Source organism: Puntigrus tetrazona, chromosome 4, assembly GCF_018831695.1.
Source record: "Puntigrus tetrazona isolate hp1 chromosome 4, ASM1883169v1, whole genome shotgun sequence".
Lineage (NCBI taxonomy): Eukaryota > Metazoa > Chordata > Actinopteri > Cypriniformes > Cyprinidae > Puntigrus > Puntigrus tetrazona.
Window position 1 is genome coordinate 25553859 of NC_056702.1, and position 20105 is coordinate 25573963.

At 39.2% G+C, this 20105-nt stretch overlaps 2 protein-coding genes across 5 annotated transcripts in view; one reads left to right on the forward strand and one right to left on the reverse strand.

The window, feature by feature from the left end:
• Positions 1-925: 925 nt before the first annotated feature.
• On the reverse strand, positions 926-13635 carry irf10 (interferon regulatory factor 10). Of its 2 annotated transcripts, none has more exons than XM_043236417.1 (9): positions 13494-13635; positions 12844-13021; positions 12477-12666; positions 12287-12345; positions 12119-12161; positions 11951-12028; positions 11452-11838; positions 11252-11370; positions 926-1337 (listed from the first exon to the last, which is right to left on the reverse strand). In XM_043236417.1, the coding sequence occupies exons 1-9, from the start codon at positions 13553-13555 to the stop codon at positions 1239-1241; spliced, it is 1215 nt and encodes a 404-aa protein (XP_043092352.1). In that variant the 5' UTR covers positions 13556-13635; the 3' UTR covers positions 926-1238. The 2 variants fall into 2 exon arrangements, with proteins under 2 accessions (XP_043092352.1, XP_043092351.1); XM_043236416.1 differs by having other exon boundaries at positions 12119-12164.
• Positions 13636-19218: 5583 nt separating this feature from the next.
• Positions 19219-20105, forward strand: part of l1camb (L1 cell adhesion molecule, paralog b) — a 36769-nt gene continuing 35882 nt past the window's right edge. For all 3 annotated transcript variants that reach the window (XM_043236418.1, XM_043236419.1, XM_043236420.1), the window contains exon 1: positions 19219-19376. The gene's annotated coding sequence lies outside the window, so the exon portion shown is untranslated. The remainder of the gene's footprint in view (positions 19377-20105) is intronic.

A 20105-nucleotide genomic window follows, 5' to 3' on the forward strand; every position in this document is an offset into this window, starting at 1 on the left:
CAAACAAGAACGATATTGCCACAACATTCTGATGTTTGAAATATAAAAACCTTGAGATGTTACTATGGCTACATTGACACCGTTAGTGTGAAAGTCCTGTTCACACAGTCTGTATCGTTGTGTATTCTGTTTGTGTCTGTTACCTTTAAAAGGTGGCTAACGATGGCGATGTGCAAAAATGCATTTGACATCTCGCATCTGACACAACATAAATTCAGTTCAATCAGTTTATCTGATAAATTCAATTCATTTACATTTTTCAGATGCTTTTATTCATTGGGGAATACATAAAGAGACACAGGAAGTGCTCGCAATACCAAGCCTCAGTCATATTTTTCATTTAGAATGAAGTCAAATAGAGTAGAAAGAAATGAGTTTTCAGCTGTCGCTTGAAAACTGTCTGGGATTCAACATTCATCTGTTAAATCTTGAATACGTGGCTGCATTTCTACCTCAGAGCGGAGCTTTTAAATCCAGAAAAAGGAGAACAGCGACTGGATCCAAGCGGCTTATGTCCGTGTCTCTTTGAGTTACTGAAGCCACGATTATCATTTACTTGGACCTTCCCTGTAAGCTACCGAGGAGTGTGTGAAAGCAACTGTTGAAATGAACCAACTGCAGGACTGACCGGCGGAGTCTGCTGTGTGAATGTGGTCTGGGAACATGTGAAGAGTATGGAAAAGAAATCATGCAGTCATTACATCTGGGCAATGTTCAATGTGATTTAAGCTTGTAACGCTAGCTTGGCTTGACGATGTGCAGAAATCATGCCACAGTGCATTTGGATTTGTTTTTAAAAACAAAGATTCCTCATCTTATAAGTGGATTGCATGAAACGCTGTCTGTGTGTAACGACTGCTTTCAGTGTGACACACTCTTCACTGCAAGCTGTATTGTCTACCATGAGTCACAAAATCACCACGTGTGCACAAGACTAACCAAACTCTTCATTTTAATTTAATTTTTAAAGCATAATTTTACAAAAAGATAAAGAAATCATAATGTAATTTAATCAGTATCATGGTTAGTAATATTAATAAGACTATAAAGGACATAAAGCTTAATACAGTCAATGAAAAGGTTAGCATAGTAGATTTCTCCTTTCTTCTGATGTTAGATACAAACACATTATTATTATTATTATTATTATTATTATTATTATTTATATTTTTAATGTCGGTGTTGGTGAATTCCTCCACAGGGATAGAGAAACGTGTGCTGTTCTGATTGAGATCTGTTTATTCATTGGTTTTCCTGTGTGGCGGTGATTGCTTCAGCTCCACATTATTAGGTGCATTATGCCTGCGGAGACACTCTACAGCAAACAGAGGAATCACCTACACACAGAGAAAGAAAGAAAAGAAAAGGTTTATTTACTGTGTGATTATTCCACAATGCCCTCTACTGGTAGTCAAATCCCTGAATCAAAATACTTCCGGGGCTGGAACAACAACAAAATGAATCCCTTTTTATGCTTTCAATTTACATTTATGATCATGAAAGGGAATTCCTTCTAGTGTACTTTAGCATATATTTCATTTTTTACTACATTTAGTTTACGAAAAAAACAGGCAAATGTATAAGCCAAAAAAAAAGTTAAATGGTTTTGAATTGAATATACCTATAGTATATATGGTAAAAGTATATTTTGATAGTCCGCGTTATATTCTACTTAATATAAGTAACTTTTCAGCTACATTTCTTCAAAGTATTAGTAGACTTTCTGCTTACTAACACTTTATTTTATGGTTGCCCAACAGAAAAACTACTGACTATAAGTAACACTTTAACATAAGGACTTATTCTCACTTTTGACTAGCTTGACTAGCTTTATAATGTATAATAATACTATTACAACTGTATATTGCTTAAAAGTACATAATGTGAGTGGCCCTATTCTACATCACTAATCCTACACAATTATTAAATTTAGACTTAAACTAAGCTTAAACTACCTTACTCACTATTAATAAGCAGCCAATGAGGAGTTGCAGTGAACATCATAGTTAAACGTTTGTTACAGAGAGATGCAAAATGCATTTGCAAAAAATATTTGTGCCTAACCTACTTAATTTCGACCAAATAAAACCAGTGTCTTATCAGTTGCTTATATTAAATTGAAGTGTTATCTTTGCGTCCTCTCTCTCTCTCTCTCTCTCTCTCTCTCTCTCTTTCAGGCAGGAGCACAATTGGATTTACCTAAAAAAAAGAATAATATATTTGTTGGTCTGTGTTAAATAACAGACGGTCTATCACAGACTGTAAAAGCACAAAATACAATTCTGAAAACGTCTGTAGTTACACCACTGGAGCTGCTGACAGAAAACACAGGTGTGAAGACATTTAATACATTCATATGCATTTTTCACAACATTTTGCATTACTTTTACGTCAATTAAAAAAATATGTGTATGTGTAATAAGTATATATATATCGTTCATCTCAAGATGTCCCGTCTATCTTATGTAAATGTTGTGAAATAATGTCTGTGTGCATGTGCAAAATGACATTTTTTTCATGTGTGACTGTATATACATTGCTGTGATTAAGAATGGTGGACTACTGAAATTAGAATGTATATACTAGATAGACATGGTTATTTCTTATTTATTTTTTGCCTTTATTTGATAAGACAGTTGAGAGCAGACAGGAATCAAAAAGGGGGTGTGACCAAACACTGACCTAAGCTCCGCCTACAGAAAAAGTGTCACAAAATGTTCAGAAAAAGGGTTTAAATGAATGATTGCATGTTATGTTTGTAGATTCCTCTATGCTGATGGCCATGCAGCTGAGAGCTGAAGTGGACTAGTAAGTAAAACCTCAGGCGTACACTACTGTTGAAAGTTTTATGTTTGTGAACTACTGCATTTTACTTGATTAAAAATACGAATATTGTCAAATGAGGGCGGCAGATCCTTTTCCTATCTAGCACCTAAACTCTGGAACAATCTCCCTAACTCTGTTCGGGAAGCAGACACACTCTGCCAGTTTAAATCTAGATTAAAGACACATCTTTTTAACTTAGCCTACACATAACATCCTAACATTTTAGGGATTTTTAGGCTGCATTACTTAGATTTGCTGGAACCGGGAACACTACTCCTAAAATACGATGTACTTGTGACATCGTAAAAAGAATGGCATCTACGCTAATGTTAGTCCTGTCTCTTTCTCAATCTGTTTTCACAGTTTGTATCCAGACTAGATGGTGGATCAGCAACCAGAGATTATGTTCATCAGAGACCAGAAAACCTAGATGCTCCCGTGGACCGATCACCAGATCCTGATGCACACACACATACACACACACTAAGTCATTTACACTATCTGCCACAGCTGCGTTTAAAATTTAACTGGAAGGTCAGAGGAGAACTGACCCCAACTGAGTCTGGTTTCTCCCAAGGTTTTTTTTTTCTCCATTCTGTATGCATGGGGTTTTGTTTCCTTGCCGCTGTCGCCTCTGGCTTGCTTTGTTGGGGACACTTAACTCCTAGTGATTTAACATTGAATTGATTACAGAGACCGTCTCTGCATTTAATAAGAAATTGGTCACTCTCGTCATTATACATCCCTGTCATTGTACTGTACAGTGCTTTGATGCAACCTGTGTTGTTAAAAGCGCTATATAAATAAAAATGATTGATTGATTGATTGATCCTCAAATCTGGACCTCGAGATCCATTTTCCTGCAGAGTTTAGCTTAAACCCTAATCAAACACATCTGAACATGTTCAGTGTCTTCAGGATCATTAGAAAACTCAAATGGAAGAGTTTGAGGAACTCTGCTCTATGGTATTGCTTCACTTTTATTTAAGAGTGTTGTTACAAGAATGGTAGAACCATTACTTCCACAAAAAACTGCTTTGTAAGTAATGTGTCTGATTTATCTCAATTTCCTTAGCACATCCAACAGTGTAGAAAAACGTTACAGAAACTATGTACTCTGTACTATGTATAGCACTTTATATACAGTTTGTCCTTTACTCTTAAGTAGAATAAAAGAAAACAGTCTGACTCCATGCACCAATAATATGTAGTGTTTGGCTGCTATAACTGAATTATAACAACTAGATAAGCAAAGAGCAAAAGTCATAGGTGGGAGTGCTTATATTATAACATAAGCATTACCTGACCTAAAGTGGTGATTTCTTTTAAAATCTAATCTTCAAGTAAACATTTCTATATTGATTACAAAAAGCGTTTGATTCCACAGTGAAATATAACTGGATTGGATTCGGCTGAAAGTCACATACCTTTAGGATGCTGTGAACGTAAATAAAAGACAAATTAAAGACTAATTTTCATTTTTAGGTGAACTAACCCTTTAAGGTGTTTCTCATGTTCTCTCACTGTCTATTATCTAATGAAAAATGTGAATTATTATGCAGATCTGCCTAAATGTGTTATGTTTGCACAAATGATGCTTGATGCTGCAGGCTGGGGCCATGGTGAGGGATTTCTGACAAAATACTACTATTATACAGTTATATGAGAACCAATATATATTTGTGCTTTTGTGATATTATTTCAGATTTTTTTACCATTCAAATGTATTTGACTAAATATGAACATCGCTGATATGCAGAATCTTTGGTCAGTGCACTTCAACAAATTCTTTTATCAGAAACAACAAACTGCAGATGTATATGAGATGTAAATAATATATTAATTTATACATAGTAGGCAGCATCACTGATTATAGCTTATAGCGTTATTAGTTACCTAAATGCTAGACTGAATTCAGTGATATGATATGATTTACACTATATAATTTGTTAATTGTTGTGAATTTGCTATATCAATCACGGATTTGCTGCGTTATAATTACTTAAAGGAATAGTTCATCTAAAAATGATATGCACCCTCAAGTAGTTCCAAACCTGTATGAATTTCTTTGTTATGCCTAACACTAAGGAAGACATTTTAAAGAAAGTTTGTAACCAGGATGTGTTGTGTCCCCATTGACTTCCATAGTACAAAAAAAATATTATTGAAGTAAAAGGTGACCCAAAATGGCCTGAGGTCAAGTCCGGTGGCCATTTCTGATCCACACTGTGCTGCAGATGTGTGCCATGTTTAAGCATTAATGGCAGTGAAAGATTAAGGGGTTGGGTGTTATTTTTGGGTAATATGAACGCATGGGTCTGACGAAGACTCAGAGATGTTTGGATCCATTTGCAAGCTCTTTATTAAGAATGGTCTAACAGGCAAGAAGTCAACAACAACGTCAGGGAGATTGGAGACAGAGGCAGAATCATAAACAGTAACAGGTTAGGGTCGAGGCGGGCATCGAGTATCAGGGTTGAAGAATCCAGGCAGGGGTCAAAAGATAGGCAGCAAACAATCAGAGAAATGAAGGACAGTCTAAGATCAACACAGGAAATCAATAGTAGAATACAAACGCTCAGAATTACCAGCCAGGGCAAGGATAATACTTCATAATGAGATGGAGCCTGAGCACTGCTTATAAAGAGGGGTTACACCTGGGCAGGTCTTGGGTATGGGGCATGATGGGAAATGCAGTTCTGAACGGTTAGTACTCAGGAGAGGGTTCCCTCTGGTAGCCGTTGGAGAGAGCCACAGAGGTGCAGTTCATGTCAGAACCTCCTCCCTGCGAGCACCTCATGAAGTGAGGAAAAGTTCTAGGGTGAGGTCTTTCCCGTGGTCTGAGGTCCTGGTTGAAGTTTGTGGTCAGTGTGGGGTCGAGGATGTCTTGGGCACTGACCCAGGATCGCTCCTCTGGTCCGTATCCAACCCAGTCAATAAGATATTGTATAACCCCACCTCGGTGTCGTGAATCAAGTATGTCCTTTACTTGGTAGGTTTCCTCACCGTTAATGATCAAGGGCAGGGTTTCGATCTCCATCATCTCATCCTGGTCCCTCTCTCCTCTTGGGCCACCGGTGGGTTTGAACAAAGACACATGGAAAGCGGGAGAAATGCGATAATTAGAGGGCAGTGCTAAACAATACGAAACAGGGGTAATTTGTCTAATAATCTTGAAAGGACCCATGTACCTAGGGCTGAGCTTTTTGCAGGGAAGGCAGCAGGACCCATTGTCCAGGTTTATAGGCCAGAGACTTTCTTTGATGATGATTGGCTTGTTCTCTCACAGTTCTTACAGCTCGTTGCAGATGAATGTGAGCTGAGTTCCAGGATTCCTCACTTTTCTGAAGCCAGGTTTGGACAGCCAGAAGGTCAGAATGTTTGCCTGAACAGGGGAACAATGATGGCTGGAATCCCAAAACCCTTTGAAACGGAGTGGATGATTTACAGAGGGAGTTTTGCACGTATTCTGCCCATAGGAGGTAGACGTTCCAATCCTGTTGATTGGCATTACAGTAGGAGCAGAAGAAGCAGGTGAGTTCCTGATTGAGCCGTTCAACTTGTCCATTAGATTGGGGATGATACCTGGAAGTTAAGCTCACATTAATACTGTGCTGGGTGCAGAAAGCATGCCATACCCTTGACGTGAACTGAGGGTCTCGGTCGGATACGATGTCCTCCAGTACACCGTAGAAGCAGAAAAGTCATTAATACCTCAGCCATCCCCCAGGCAGTGGGCAGTTTGGGAAGTGGCACGAACCAGTAAGCCTTGGAAAATCTGTCAACAACAGTGAGAATGGTGGTGAAATTATTTGAAGTCGTAACAAAGTCTACTGCAATGTGTGACCAGGGACTTTGGGTAATGGGTGGTGGCAGTAGCAGGCCTGCAGGTCGTTGATGAGATAACTTGGTAACGTTACAGATAAGGCATCATTGAACAAACTCAAGAATTTATTTGTAATGAGTTGGAGGGTCGCAGTAATGCCAGGATGCCCCAGTGGGAGTGTCATGGATCCAGTGTAGAAGATGGGTGCAGAGATGTTGAGATACAAAGCAGTGGGTCGGTGGGCAATTAGATGGTGGTGGTTCATCGTTTAGTTCCTCTGTGATCTCCCGTGATGATGTCCCATTGTACTGGGGCTATGATAATGGTTTGTGGAAGGATGGGTTCTTGACTGGGAGAGCTCAATGTCTGGTCAAACTGCCTGGAGAGTGCATCAGCCTTGCCATTCTTAGAACCTGGTATATAGGTGAGCTTAAAATCAAATCTGTTGAAGAAGAGGGACCATTTGGCTTGTCTAAGGTTCAATCTCTTAGCTGATTTTATGTATTCCAGATTTCTGTGATCCGTGAGTATGGTGAACAGTAGTTTCACCCCCTCCAACCAGTGCTGCCATTCTTTGAAGGCAGCCTTTATGGCCAACATCATAGTTCTGTTCAGTGGGGCTGAGTCTGCGGGAGTAGAAGGCACAAGGAAATAATTTTGCCAGATTTCCAGGACGCTTTCATAGTACTTCTAGTACAGTGCCTGTACTAGAAGCATCCAATTCCACCACAAATTTGTTCTCTTAATTAGGATGGTGAAGAATAGGAGCCATGGTGAACCTCTCCTTTAGAGCTTGAAATGCCTCAAGGCGACCATTGCAGATGAGGAGTCCCCTCTTTAACTAAGGAAGTGAGAGGTGCCGCCAGGTCTTGATATTTGGCTGGTATTATGGGGGAATCTGAGGGAATGGTTTGTTCGATCGTGTAGGATTTCTGACGCACCGAGATAAGGCAGTGGTGAGTACAGTGGTGACCTTATGTGACCATGTGATAGTGGGATTATGCTGCTCAAGCAAGGGGAGGCCGAGAATGAAGAGGTGAGTCGATGGTGTAGAGACGGATCTTCTCCCTATGCAGAGCACCTATGAATCGCATCGTGATAGACAGTGAGCATTGCAGAAGAAAACATTACACTTGGTGGGATTGCCATCAAAATTATCAGGCAACAACAATCAAGACGATGAGACTTGGGGACTCATGCTGGGGTTGATCAGCGCAAGAGGCGTGAGCACTTGCATGGTACGAACTAACTCCTTAGTCAGCATAGTTAGCTTTAGCAGCTGCGGCTGGTGAGCTGCGAGCAGGACGGCTTGGGATAAGACTTCGGAAACCAGGTGAAAGAGAGCTGCTGGGTTCTGTGGTGGATTTGCAAACTCTTTATTAAGAATGGTCTACCAGGCAGGAAGTCAACAATAGCATCAGGCATATAGTAGACAGAGGCAGAATCATAAACAGTGCCAGGCTAGGGTCGCGGTGGGCAGCGAGTATCAGGGTCGAAGAATCCAGGCAGGAGTCAAGAGAAATGAGGGACAGTACAAGATCAATACAGGAAATCAATGCTGTTTATACTCGGGAGAGGGTTCCTTCTGGTGGCCATCAGAGAAAGCCACAGAGCTCTCATGGCAGAGAGGCCTTCTGCCAAAATTTTTTTCAGGGAACCGAGAATCCTAAGCCTGACATTTATATGGGATATGCTGGTTTTTAGTTTTTTATAAAATCTGAGATGTTTACGTCTGGTTTATATGGTCCATTAAGCAAATCCAGTCAAACAAGTTAACCCGGACCTTGTGAAGAGAGTCGTTTTATATAAAAACCTACGTTTAGGATGTGTAAGGATATGTACAAACCTGTCTAAGAATTTCAGCCAGAATGATCTTTATTTGCTTTATGTAACACACTACATAAGGAAAACGACTGAAGTGAAACTATATTGTGAAATATCTGATAATCCTATTTCCTACATAGTTCTTCTCTAATGGATAATGGGGGATGCCATGATAGTTTGCGATACAATGCAGAGAATCAGACTTGTTAGGTTTACTTTAATTCACTTCTCTCAAAAGACATGAAAGTAAGTAAATAAGGGCTGGGCGACATAGTTTTATGTATACATAAATACACAAGATATATTATGTAATAAAAAAATGTAAAAAAATTCTTGGATGCGATTAATCGCAATTAATCATTTGACAACACTAATACAGCAAAATTAAACACAATATTATAATTATATCAGTTGGCATCAGTAATTATAAAACTTAAAAAAACGTATAAAAAATTATATTTTTAAACAGAGCAAAAGTAAAAAGGTTTAAATTGAACTAAACTAAATGTTTTTGTTATTTTAAATGCAGATTAGTGGTATAGAAACTTTTTTATTTGTCTGCTGAATTCACACACTGATCAAAATTGTGCACCATATTTTTAATTGTTTATTCAATGCAATGAAACAATTATTCTATTTAAAAATATTAAATATAATCTATTTTAAAAAGTGTAGAATTTCATAAATTGCATAAGCAATTATAAACAAAACAGCATCATATATTTGCAGACTGTTTAATTCCTTTGCTGTAATTGAATTGTAAATAACTATTTGCAATCCCCTGTTGTTAAAAGTTGTTTAGATTAAACCAGATCAAAAAAATGTCATTTCACTCAGTGAACTAGCAGTTATCACTTTAATAAATAATCAAAATCAGTAAATTAAGACGATTTATGCATGTTAATGATGAGAGCGATAAGTAATGCATCCTGGGTCAGTTCAGTGTCTGGCGGATCATCTGACAGCTATCAAATATTATATTTATGTTTTATCCTAACATTATACAATTGTACAACATTTGGATGACTTATTTAATTTTTGTTTAGCAATTTCTAGCGTGCTCTTGTGGAATAATTATTGCTCAGTGGGCTATTGTTGTCATGATCTCCGTCTATGTTCCCCTGTCTTGTTCTTTGTGGCGTGTAATTGATTAGCTCATCCTCTTGTTAGTTTGTTATCCTGTCTATTTAAAGTCCACTCAGTTCCTGAGTATCGTTTAGCCATTCAACAAACCCTGGATTTCCCATCTTTGATTTTTTCAGTGTTCCGATCTCTGCCTGTTTTTTGGATTTTTGCTCTGTTTTGCCCTTTTTCCATTAAGTTTGACCATCGCTTGTTTATTGGACTGCCAAAAAAAACTAAAATGTGGATTTGTGAACGTCATGTTTACTTCATGTGCATGAATATTACATTTTAAAGGGATGTCTCTTTATTCTTTACGACTACTGACCTGACACTTATATCACAATGTTTTTTGTTTTGTTTTATTTTGTTTATATTTACATGTACTTAATTTTTTCATGCTATTTTACTCATTTTGAATGGTACATTTTAAGCATTTCATTAAATAATAATAATTAACTATAATATGTTGAATTCATTGCTTGTAGTATTTAGAAACAACACTATTTTCTTTTTACAGTGTTTTTGGTGTGTTTGGTGTGTGTGTTTGGAAATTCAGTACAGAAGATCCCTAACCCTAACCATACCATATAACAATGAAAACCACAAATAGCTCAAATATACTTGGACTTTTTCTTGTCACGTCATGGCTAAAATATTAGGGAAATATAGAAGCTCAATGCAAAGAGGGTCTTTCCTAGGTTAATACAGAAACCAAGCCATTCACACAGAACATGTTCTTGCACTTGCGCCTCACATAAAGGTAAATAGCAAGCCATGTAAAGTTAATCGAGCTTCAAGTGTCGTCCATTCCTTTACAGCGTATACCTATATTGTGTGCTATATCAAACATGTTTTCTGTCGATATTGATGAAGGTGTACCATTGATAAATACAATGCTGTTTTATCGGCCAGGCCAAATTAAGTAAACTTTATAGTTGTCTACAACATTTTATCAAAATATAGTTTAAAGGTATTATATACACTCTTCTGCAGACATCAGTATATATATTTAACAAATTATACACGTGCGGGTGAAGAAATGAACATCAATTTACAGTTTTTTTCAGCCGTTAACAAGTACTGAAAGCACATTTTCAAAACTGTCCACACACTCAGTGATACAGAGGTCTATGTGGACCAAACAAAATGCATGCAATGACCACATTTTTCAAAATTCGCAAACACTTCTGTCATTCATATGCTACAACCGCACAGAGTGAAAGAGTGAGTTTTGAAGGTGATATAAACCATTTGGTCGGGATTCACGTTAGTAGTGCAGACCGTATAAACAGTTTTGAAAATGTGGTTACAGTATTGAACAATGCTTGTTAGCAATTGAAAAAAACTGTAATTAATTATGCGCCACAACTGTCAGCCATAGAACGAAAGCAGATTTGAACATATAGGTTGATACGCTGAATGCTTTAATCAAGCTGCTATGATTGTGCATATCAAATACAGTAGCTTTTATCTAATTTGAGTTTATATTTTGCTCTTCTTGTCAGTCTTTTCTTGTGCTACCATTTTGTGAAATAAACAGAATTAATGTTTCAATAGAGGATAAACCCAGCAAATGGTTGTTTTGTTCTACTTGCTGGATTTGTCCGTGTTTAATTCATCATTTTGAGTGTGAGTGTACTGAACACTCACTCGTGCAGTAATGAGCTTCTTGGTCTTTGTCTGGCTGGGGTCAGGGAACTCCTCTCCGAAGCAAAGGTTGACTGTGTACTGTGGCTCAGGACCAATGCCCTGCCGATGGTTCTGTAACTCTGCCAAGAAGACCGGAAACAGTGTGAGGACATGCTGAAGAATGTCCCAGACTCCCCGGGCTAAGCCCCTCGCTTCCTCACCTTGCATGAAGATGGTCATGTCCAGGAGTTTGCAGGTCCGCTCTCTCTCCAGTTTGTTTGGTTTCTGCCTGTTCTCTGCCAGAGGGCCGTCCCAGTACACTCTGCCCTGGCAGAAGCGCTTGATGAACACACCGTCTGGGGCCACCCACACCAGCACACCTTTCTCCAGGTGCGGCAGGAGACGGGCCATGGCTTCGGAGATGCCCGTGGGCAGCTGTATGATGTCTGGACGGGGGAAAAAGACCTTCTTGGCTTCACAAGGACCATAAATGCGCTCGTTCCCAACTGGAGCGCAGCCCTGCAGAATGAAGCAGCCGTCTGGAGACGTAGTGATGAGGTTCTGCACCAGGTTACCGTGATAGAACAAACACACCTCCAGCCGGCAGTCTGCACACATACGTACACGAACAACTTTTGCAACATACTTTCAGATCACAACAACGTCTAGTTTCAAGTCGGTACTTCATAAAACGAGAACCATTAAAGTATGATCTCTCACCAGTTATGGGGACCTGAGAAGGGTATAGAGGAATGGAGTTAGTGCCTATACTTGGACACGCATACGTCCTGCCATTCACTGAAAACACACACATACACTCAGTGTAACTGATACAGAAAGCTTTGTTTGTTTTTAGTTAGTTACTGTTATTGAAAGTAAAACACTAACCACTCCATCCATCAGCTTTGTTTGAGTCCCCGAAGGTAAGGTCCTGCTGGATGTGAAAATAAACTATTATTCACGTCACACAAAACATACTCAATCCGTCCGGTAGGGGGCAGAAGAATGAAAGTAGTGCGTGTGGGGATTTCCACAGGAGTTGTGACTGAACAGTACCTGTATGGGCAGATGCATCTCTCTCAAGACTTTGCTACAGTCACTGTCCCCAGCAGGTTCTGGAAGAAGACACAAGGAGTGGCTTATATTTGAAGCTGGTTTGAGTATGACTCTGTGTGTATTTATATTAATGAGGAAGTGAGATTTGGGTGGCTGAGATAGAGGAACACAAGTCGAGGTCTTGTAGTACCTGCAGCTCTTCCTGTGTCGTCCAGTATCCGGTAGACCTTGTAGGGTTCAGAGATGTCCAGCTGACTGCGCTCAGGAACCTCCTGAAAGTCTGTGCTCTTGTTGAGGGCACAGCGCAGACGCGTTTTCCATGTAGAGGGGTCAGCTTTGTCCCTGCCCTCTTGAAATTTACCCTTGTACATGGCCCATGCCTGAGACAGAGTGTGTGTTTAATCGGTTTTCCGTCTAAATTGTAAAGCAGCCAGATTTGTATTTTTTAGGGAACTTTAAAACTTAATTAGTTCTCGTGATACAAAGGAAGGCGATGTGCGGTTACGATCGTATTAATCCGTTCGGACAGGTAATTAAAACCCATTCAGTAAGATTACCTTAAAGAGCGCGGCGTCCTGGTTCTGCCTGTAGTCCTGTTTGGCCGCGTGTTTCCAGGGAATCCTGAACATGGTTTTCTCTTCATTTTCCCAGCTCAGTCCAGCATATTTACCACTGTCTATCTGCGCTATGAGCCATTCTCTCAGTCGCATGTGCTTCGACCTGTCTTCCATCAATCTACAACATAACACCAGTCACATATATCCTACAAACAGCAGCTCTGACGCACGCACACTTCGGTTCAATCTATAAAGCTCGTGCTGAGGTAAGAAATAAATCAAATTTTATACGAACTCACAGTTAAACAATTGCATGCATTCAGACATGTGAGTGAGTGAGTGAGTGAGCTTTAAAAGTGAAAGTAAAAGTATGAAGTGAAACACTTTCGGTTTCCCATGTAATGAGTTCGTGTGAGAAGCGAGCAGCACAAACTGCCCCTTAAAGTGCACGAGCAGAAGCCTGTCTTTAACTCGATTGACAGACACTGTTTAGTGTGTGTGATCGACGCCAGCTTGAAAGCAGAATGCTGTGTTCTGTATAGATCAAAACCAAAGATCGATCCAAGTACAATGTACGGAGCTGTCGTCAAAGTCCTGCACTTGCTAAAACTCTGTACTTCTCTTATTTACACTGTGTTCTAGATTTTCACCTGTGGGTTGAAGTCTGATCATTAGCATCTCCGTTTCTTCCGAATTTACTCCTCATGCGCATTTTTATCCAGTTTTTCGACTATGCATTCTGTTAGTTTCTCAGTTTGATGTGTTTCACAGGGCTGCGCTGAAATATAGAGCTGAGTATCATCAGCATAGCAGTGAAAGCTAACACCATGACTCCTGATAATATCTCCCAGAGGTAACATGTACAGGTTGAAAAGTAACGGTCCTAGCACTGAGCCTTGAGGAACTCCATATTTTACAAAAACTACGGTATAGAGTGGATTCTGATATAATAATAACACCAACAAAAACAATAATAATATGTCTTTCAACATATCTGCTCGTGAAGGTTATCTGTCTTGAATCACACGGGAAAGTGCTTTATTATTATTATGATTATGATTATTATTATTATTATGCCATACATCAGAACAATACAATAGCCTACACAAGCTTGAAATAATTTTTAAAATGAGAAAAGTTGACCACTTTGATTATGAAACATCCCCATTACAACTAACAATTGTACGAAATATGTTTTATATCTTTCAACTCCATAATCACTTTAGTATATTACATAAAACCCACTCAACTGCAAAGAAATGTCTAATTGTTTCTTAATAAAAGACTCATAATACAAAATATGTTTGTATGTATACAGTGAAAAAATACAATGACAATAGTTTCCTTTTCACGTATCAATTTCTAATTTCAACTATTCCAGCACAGGTTTAACTGGACGTATCATGTGAATTATTTCAAAATATGCATTCTTTTACTTTTTGTTCTTAATATAGAATTTGTCCACTGTTCACGCTCTACATCAATCAATGTCTCCAAAGAGCTTGGGGATAAACAATGTTAATAATTATATTCCTAATATAGTTATAAGTCTATTTTGTATTAACATTGATATTACAAATAAATATTTTAAAATACATGTTAAAAAAATACACTCAACTGCTGCTGATGATGGCAAAGTTGCATTGTTTCTAATAAAAAATGTTTAATCTGTGGATCCAGAGAAGACAGGTGTTTCCTGGGGTCTTCCAGAAAATGAAGGGTCTCCAGCTCTGCTTTGCTGTGGCTAGGAAATTTCTTTACACACCTCACTGCTATTCCTGTTCCTAATAACAGAGACAGTAGATGCAGACAGTGAAACAATGTTGTTCCATAGACTTTTGCAATAAAAAAAAATACATTAGGATAATTTACTTATTAAATGGAAGCACTTTAGAAATCTTCCTCATTCACTCCATTCAATTTCATCTTGAAAAATGGGTGTGTTCCTGTAGCAAGGTTCACTGAAATCACTCTTAAGCTGTAAGAAGAAATGGAAGCTTTCTCAAAGCTAGCTTTGATGAATAAATATGTGAGCAGTATCACTGCTTTTTATGCATTTTAGCATGAACAGCAATACAATACAGATTCTGTCAAAGCACTGAACAGCATTAAATAGGAGAATAGAGTGATAGTAATGTACAGTATACAAGATTAAACACTTTTTATGAAATGCAGAGATGGTCTCTGTTAACAAATCAACCCAAATTAAGCCAGCCAGAGACGACAGCGGTAAGGAAACCAAAACCCCATCCATGACAGAATGGAGGGAAAAAAAACAGGCTCAGTTGGGGGCCAGTTCTTCTTTGGCCAGACGACCAACACAAAATTTCCAGTTCAATTTTAAACACAACTATGTTAGATTGTGTGAAGAACTTATGTGTGTGTGTGTGTCTGGTTCCGGTGATCTGTCTACGGGGTGTTCTAGGTGTTTTGGTCTCCAGTGAAGGTCATGTCTTGGTGCTGATCCACCATCTGATCTAGATACCAAACTGAGAAACAGAATAAGAAATAAACCAGACTAATATTAGTGTAAATTCCATTTTTTTACGAGAACATTGTGTTTTAGGATTAGTGTTCCCAGTTCCAGTTGATCTAATTAATGCAGCCTAAAAATCCTTTAATGGATTTGCATAATAAAAAGTGTGTTGGTGTATTATGTGTAGGCTAGGTTAAAAAGCCTTTAATCTAGATTTAAACTGACAGAGTGTGTCTGCTTCCCGAACAGAGTTAGGGAGATTGTTCCAGAGTTTAGGTGCTAGATAGGAAAAGGATCTGGTGCTAGCAGTTGATTTTGATATTCTAGGTATTATCAAATGACCAGAGTTTTGAGAACGCAGCGGACGTGCAGGACTATAATGTGATAAGAGCTCGCTCAAGTATTGAGGAGCTAAACCATTCAGGGCTTTATAGGTTATTAATATGATTTTAAAATCTATCTGATGTTTGATAGGGAGCCAGAGCAGTGTTGACAGAACTGGACTAATATGATCATACTTCCTAGTTCTAGTAAGGACTCTGGCTGCTGTGTTTTGGACTAGATGAAGTTTATTTATCAAGCGTGCAGAACAACCACCCAATAAAGCATTACAATAATCTAACCTAGAGATCATAAACGCATGAATTCATATTTCAGCATTAGATGTTGAGGGCATAGGTCATAATTTAGAGTAATGTAACAGTTATGTGACACATTTCATGAGTTCATTGTCAGCAGTACACAGCAACCTTTGCTTCGTACACTAATGCAGATGGTTGAGCCTCTGATGTCACATGGACCATTTTACAGATGTCCTTACTACGTTTCTGAACCTTGATAGTGTATGGATCCTTGCTGTCTATGGAGGGCATGACAGCTCTCAGATTTGATCAAAAATTGTTTTATTTGTGTCCCGAAGATTAAAGGAGTTCTAATGAGTTTGGAATGACATGAGGCTGAGTAATTAATGACAGAACTTTCCATCCCTTTAAGTAAAAAGTCAGGTTTTACGCATTATTAATAAATTACAGGGATGCTTTGTTCTATGGTGATTAATCAGCGCTTTACGTTGTCCTTGTAAGGGAAACACGGTCGTGATCACATGACTTCTTCAGTGTGCTGTCTCTCATCTAATGTTCAAGTCAGTTTCACTATTAGGGTTTAGAAAAACACAAAGGTCTTTCAGATAAAAGTGAAAGGAAAGTCGAAACAAACAAGCAGAGCGGGTTTGAATGACTTTGAGGATTCAACATGATGATGAAATACTGAAGTGTGGTATGAAGCTGGTTTTCTGACACGTGTCTCATGAGGAGTCAGACACCCTCCGCTGGTCTCATCCACAGTCCATCATCCAGACCCAAAAATGTTTCATATTCCTGTCTATTTTACTGTGATTTGATTTATCTGGCATGTCATTTACACTATCTGACACAGCTGTGTTTAAAATTGAACTGGAAGTTAAGTGCTGGGCGTCCGGTCAGAGGAGAACTGACCCCAACTGAGTCTGGTTTCTCCCAAGGTTTTTTTTTCTCCATTCTGTATGGATGGGGTTTTGGTTCCTCTGGTTTGCTTTGTTGGGGACACTTAACTTCTAGTGATTATCATTGAATTGATTACAGAGACCGTCTCTGCATTTAATAACAAATTGTTCAATCTCGTCATTATACATCCCTGTCATTGTACTCTTCTACTTTATACTGTACAGTGCTTTGATGCAACCTGTGTTGTTAAAAGCGCTACAGAAATAAAAATGGTTGATGGATTGACATTCATAATTGTTTGCACTGTGAATGAATTGCCATAATATTGTACTGTATGCATCATACTAAACTCATCAAGCATAATGCGCTCTGATCCTTTGTTTCGAGGACAGGCTGAAACCCTAACGGCCGATCGACCAGCAGATGGAGACATTTACTGGAGGCTGAATCATCACAGTCCATTCTTAATATTTCTTAAAGACAGTGAGCAGACCTGCGGGATTGTTTTTTTTTTTAGAATCATATCACGTACACATAAGACCAAAAAATAATAAAAAAATAATAAAAAAATATTTATTGGGATCTGGACCTACCTGCATAAAGCACATGAAATACAATAAGAACAAACAATTACCAAAATAAAGTCCAGGTTTGACCGCAGGTCAGTAAGAAACAAGATGCATGGCAAGTATCACAAATTGTCTTTTTAAATGCCACAATCAAATGTTACAGTACTTATGAGATTTGAAAATGTTTGAAAAATCATATCGATTTTCACCCTTTTAGCACATGCTGAAGAAAAGTCATGAACGTCAGTTATATTGTTGCTCATGAATTATTCTTGTGTGTATGTGCTGAGTCATTTTTACTGTAAAGTGATGGATGACAGGAAGGGGACGGACCAAGAACAGAACCGGAGATGGCAGAGAATGTGACTTTAAAATGCAGATGGGGGAGGCGTGTCCAAAACGTGTACACACACACACACACACACACTCTCTCAGCCCAGTCATGGTATTGAAGGTGGAGAGAGTGCTGCCAGGTCTGGGACTCGAACCCATGACCCGTTGTAGAAATAAAAGGAAAAAAAACCTGAAGAATGCTAATACTGCACAAACAAACTTTTTTTGCAAAACTCTTACATTTCAGCTCTTTTGTTCAGTCTAAAACTAACTTTAAAACTGTTTAATGTCACAGTCATTTACTAAACTGCACATAATAAAGAGTTTGTTTGGTTGTTCTATCTTGCACAATTTTAGGAGGAGGATGTGACATGCAGCCAAGTACGGTGACGCACAAAGACTTTGTCTGTTTTGTATTTCTGTATGTTATAGCTTTTTATTATCATTCTTCACTGTCTTTCTGTCCCAGTCTGTAGTGTTTCCTCGTATGTGTGAAGATCCCTGGTAATAAAGCTGATGACAGTGATCATGTGTGAAAACTCTTTTTTAACCCTTTGCATTTCTGTTTACATTGTATCTGTATTACACAAAGAACTTTATACCTTATACCTTCTCTCTCTCTCTCTCTCTCTCTCTCTCTCTCTCTCTCTCTCTCTCTCTCTCTCTCTCTCTCTCTCTCTCTCTCTCTCTCTCTCTCTCTCTCTCTCTCTCTCTCTCTCTCTCTCTCTCTCTCTCTCTCTCTCTCTCTCCTCTCTCTCCCTCTCTCTCTCTGTGTGTGTGTGTGTGTGTGTGTGAAGCGTCTCCCCCCACACCCACTCCTCCATCTGCTCTGGTGGTCAGCTCTTCTGTCGGGGAGCAGCAGGGGGTTGGGGACGGACGGTGGCTGATGCTTCTCTCATATTGTGTTTTTGCAATCACATTCATGTTATTTTGGCCTTTTAGAAAACACGCAGACGTCTAAATATAGACGAAAACAATAATCGCAATCTTCGCTCGAAGTCAGCTCTGTTGTAGCACACAAGACTGAACCTCATCTCTCACTCAAATGCAAAGACAAAACACCTTGAATTCAAATCGTCCCCGAAGGCCTCTCGTTACATCATTTCCTTGACGACAGTTCCCACGCGACTATCATAACCGATACTAATATAAATAAAGACCTTAAATAAAGACATTACCACCACCATCGCATATAAAGAGATATAGGTAATATTTGGGTGTTCCAGTAATGAGACTGAAGTTGTTGTGTGTGACAGGAACAGGAAAATCTAACCAAGGGGTGGAGCGAGGCTGCTGTGAAGACGGTAATTAGGGGTTGTCTTCTCTGGAAGACACCTTGGAGAGTTGAGCGCTCGGGGGGCATGCGGGGGTAAGGACAGGAGAAGTCCAAACCTCTCCATTGTGAGGGAGAGAGGAAGGGAGGGGAGGGGAGGAACAGAAAGAACAGAGAAAGAGATGATGTCACCTCTGCTCCTCAGCCAATCAGAGGCGTGCGGGAGGAGCTCAGGCTGAGGCAGAAGGGTGTGTTTCCCTCACTGCAGCATCCCAGCAGCCCTCACCCACCGGATGGGACGAGCACAGAGACAGAGAAAGAGACGGAGAACAAGGCGTGTCACCGAAAGCCAGCAGAGACCAGCCAGACTTCTGCCCAAAACCAGCACTCTGCCTGTGAGGGTAAGAGCGCGCGCGTGTGTGTGTGTGTGTGTGTGTGTGTGATGGAGATACCTTGATGATGAGGTGTCAAACACAGCCTGAACACACCTTGGCCTTCTGTGTGTGTGTGAAGGAGTCAGGAAGAAGAGGGTGTTTCCTTCATTGCAGTGTGTTGCTATTATGTTCTCTGATTGGGAATAATTGGAATCTTTCAGAACATTTCATCATTTTAAACATTGTTACATAAGCATTATTGTAAAAGGTGAACCGTTTCTATCTCGTGGAATTCTTGGGACCGGTTTTCAGAAGAGTAAGACGTTGCAGTTTATTTGCTGTCTCACTCACCTCCTGCTGCTGGGCGACATTCGATGATCTGAGTCAAAGATGTGCTCCGTTTATCTTCCTTGAGCAGTGCTCTGTGTGTGTGTGTGTGTGTGTGTGTGTGTGTGTGTGTGTGTGTGTGTAGCAGGTGAACAGACTCAGCCATTGTTTCTTCATGTGCCGTGGTTGTTATGTTGTAGAACTATACATGTATATTGATAATAATCTATTAAAGCTCTATCGGTACAAATCTATTTTTAAATTAAATTAAGTCAATTTCACATTGATTTGACAATCCTCAATTGTAATATGGCAAAATGCTGAATCATAAGCAGGTCATCACATAATTAAATTATGTTAATTATAAGAACATTACAATACAACATCAACCTAGGGATGACGGTAGACTTGTCATCCACAAATTTGTGA

Bases quoted from the DNA above. Each gene is read 5' to 3' on its own strand.
- irf10 (XM_043236416.1), bottom strand. From the start codon at position 13,555: ATGCGCATGAGGAGTAAATTCGGAAGAAACGGAGATGCTAATGATCAG. The intron at 12,346-12,476 runs GTACTACAAGAC...GTCTTCTTCCAG, and splicing joins CGACACAGGAAGAGCTGCAG to AACCTGCTGGGGACAGTGAC. The intron at 1,338-11,251 runs GTGAGTGTTCAG...CTCTGTGTGTAG, and splicing joins AGAAGCTCATTACTGCACGA to GTGATTCCTCTGTTTGCTGT.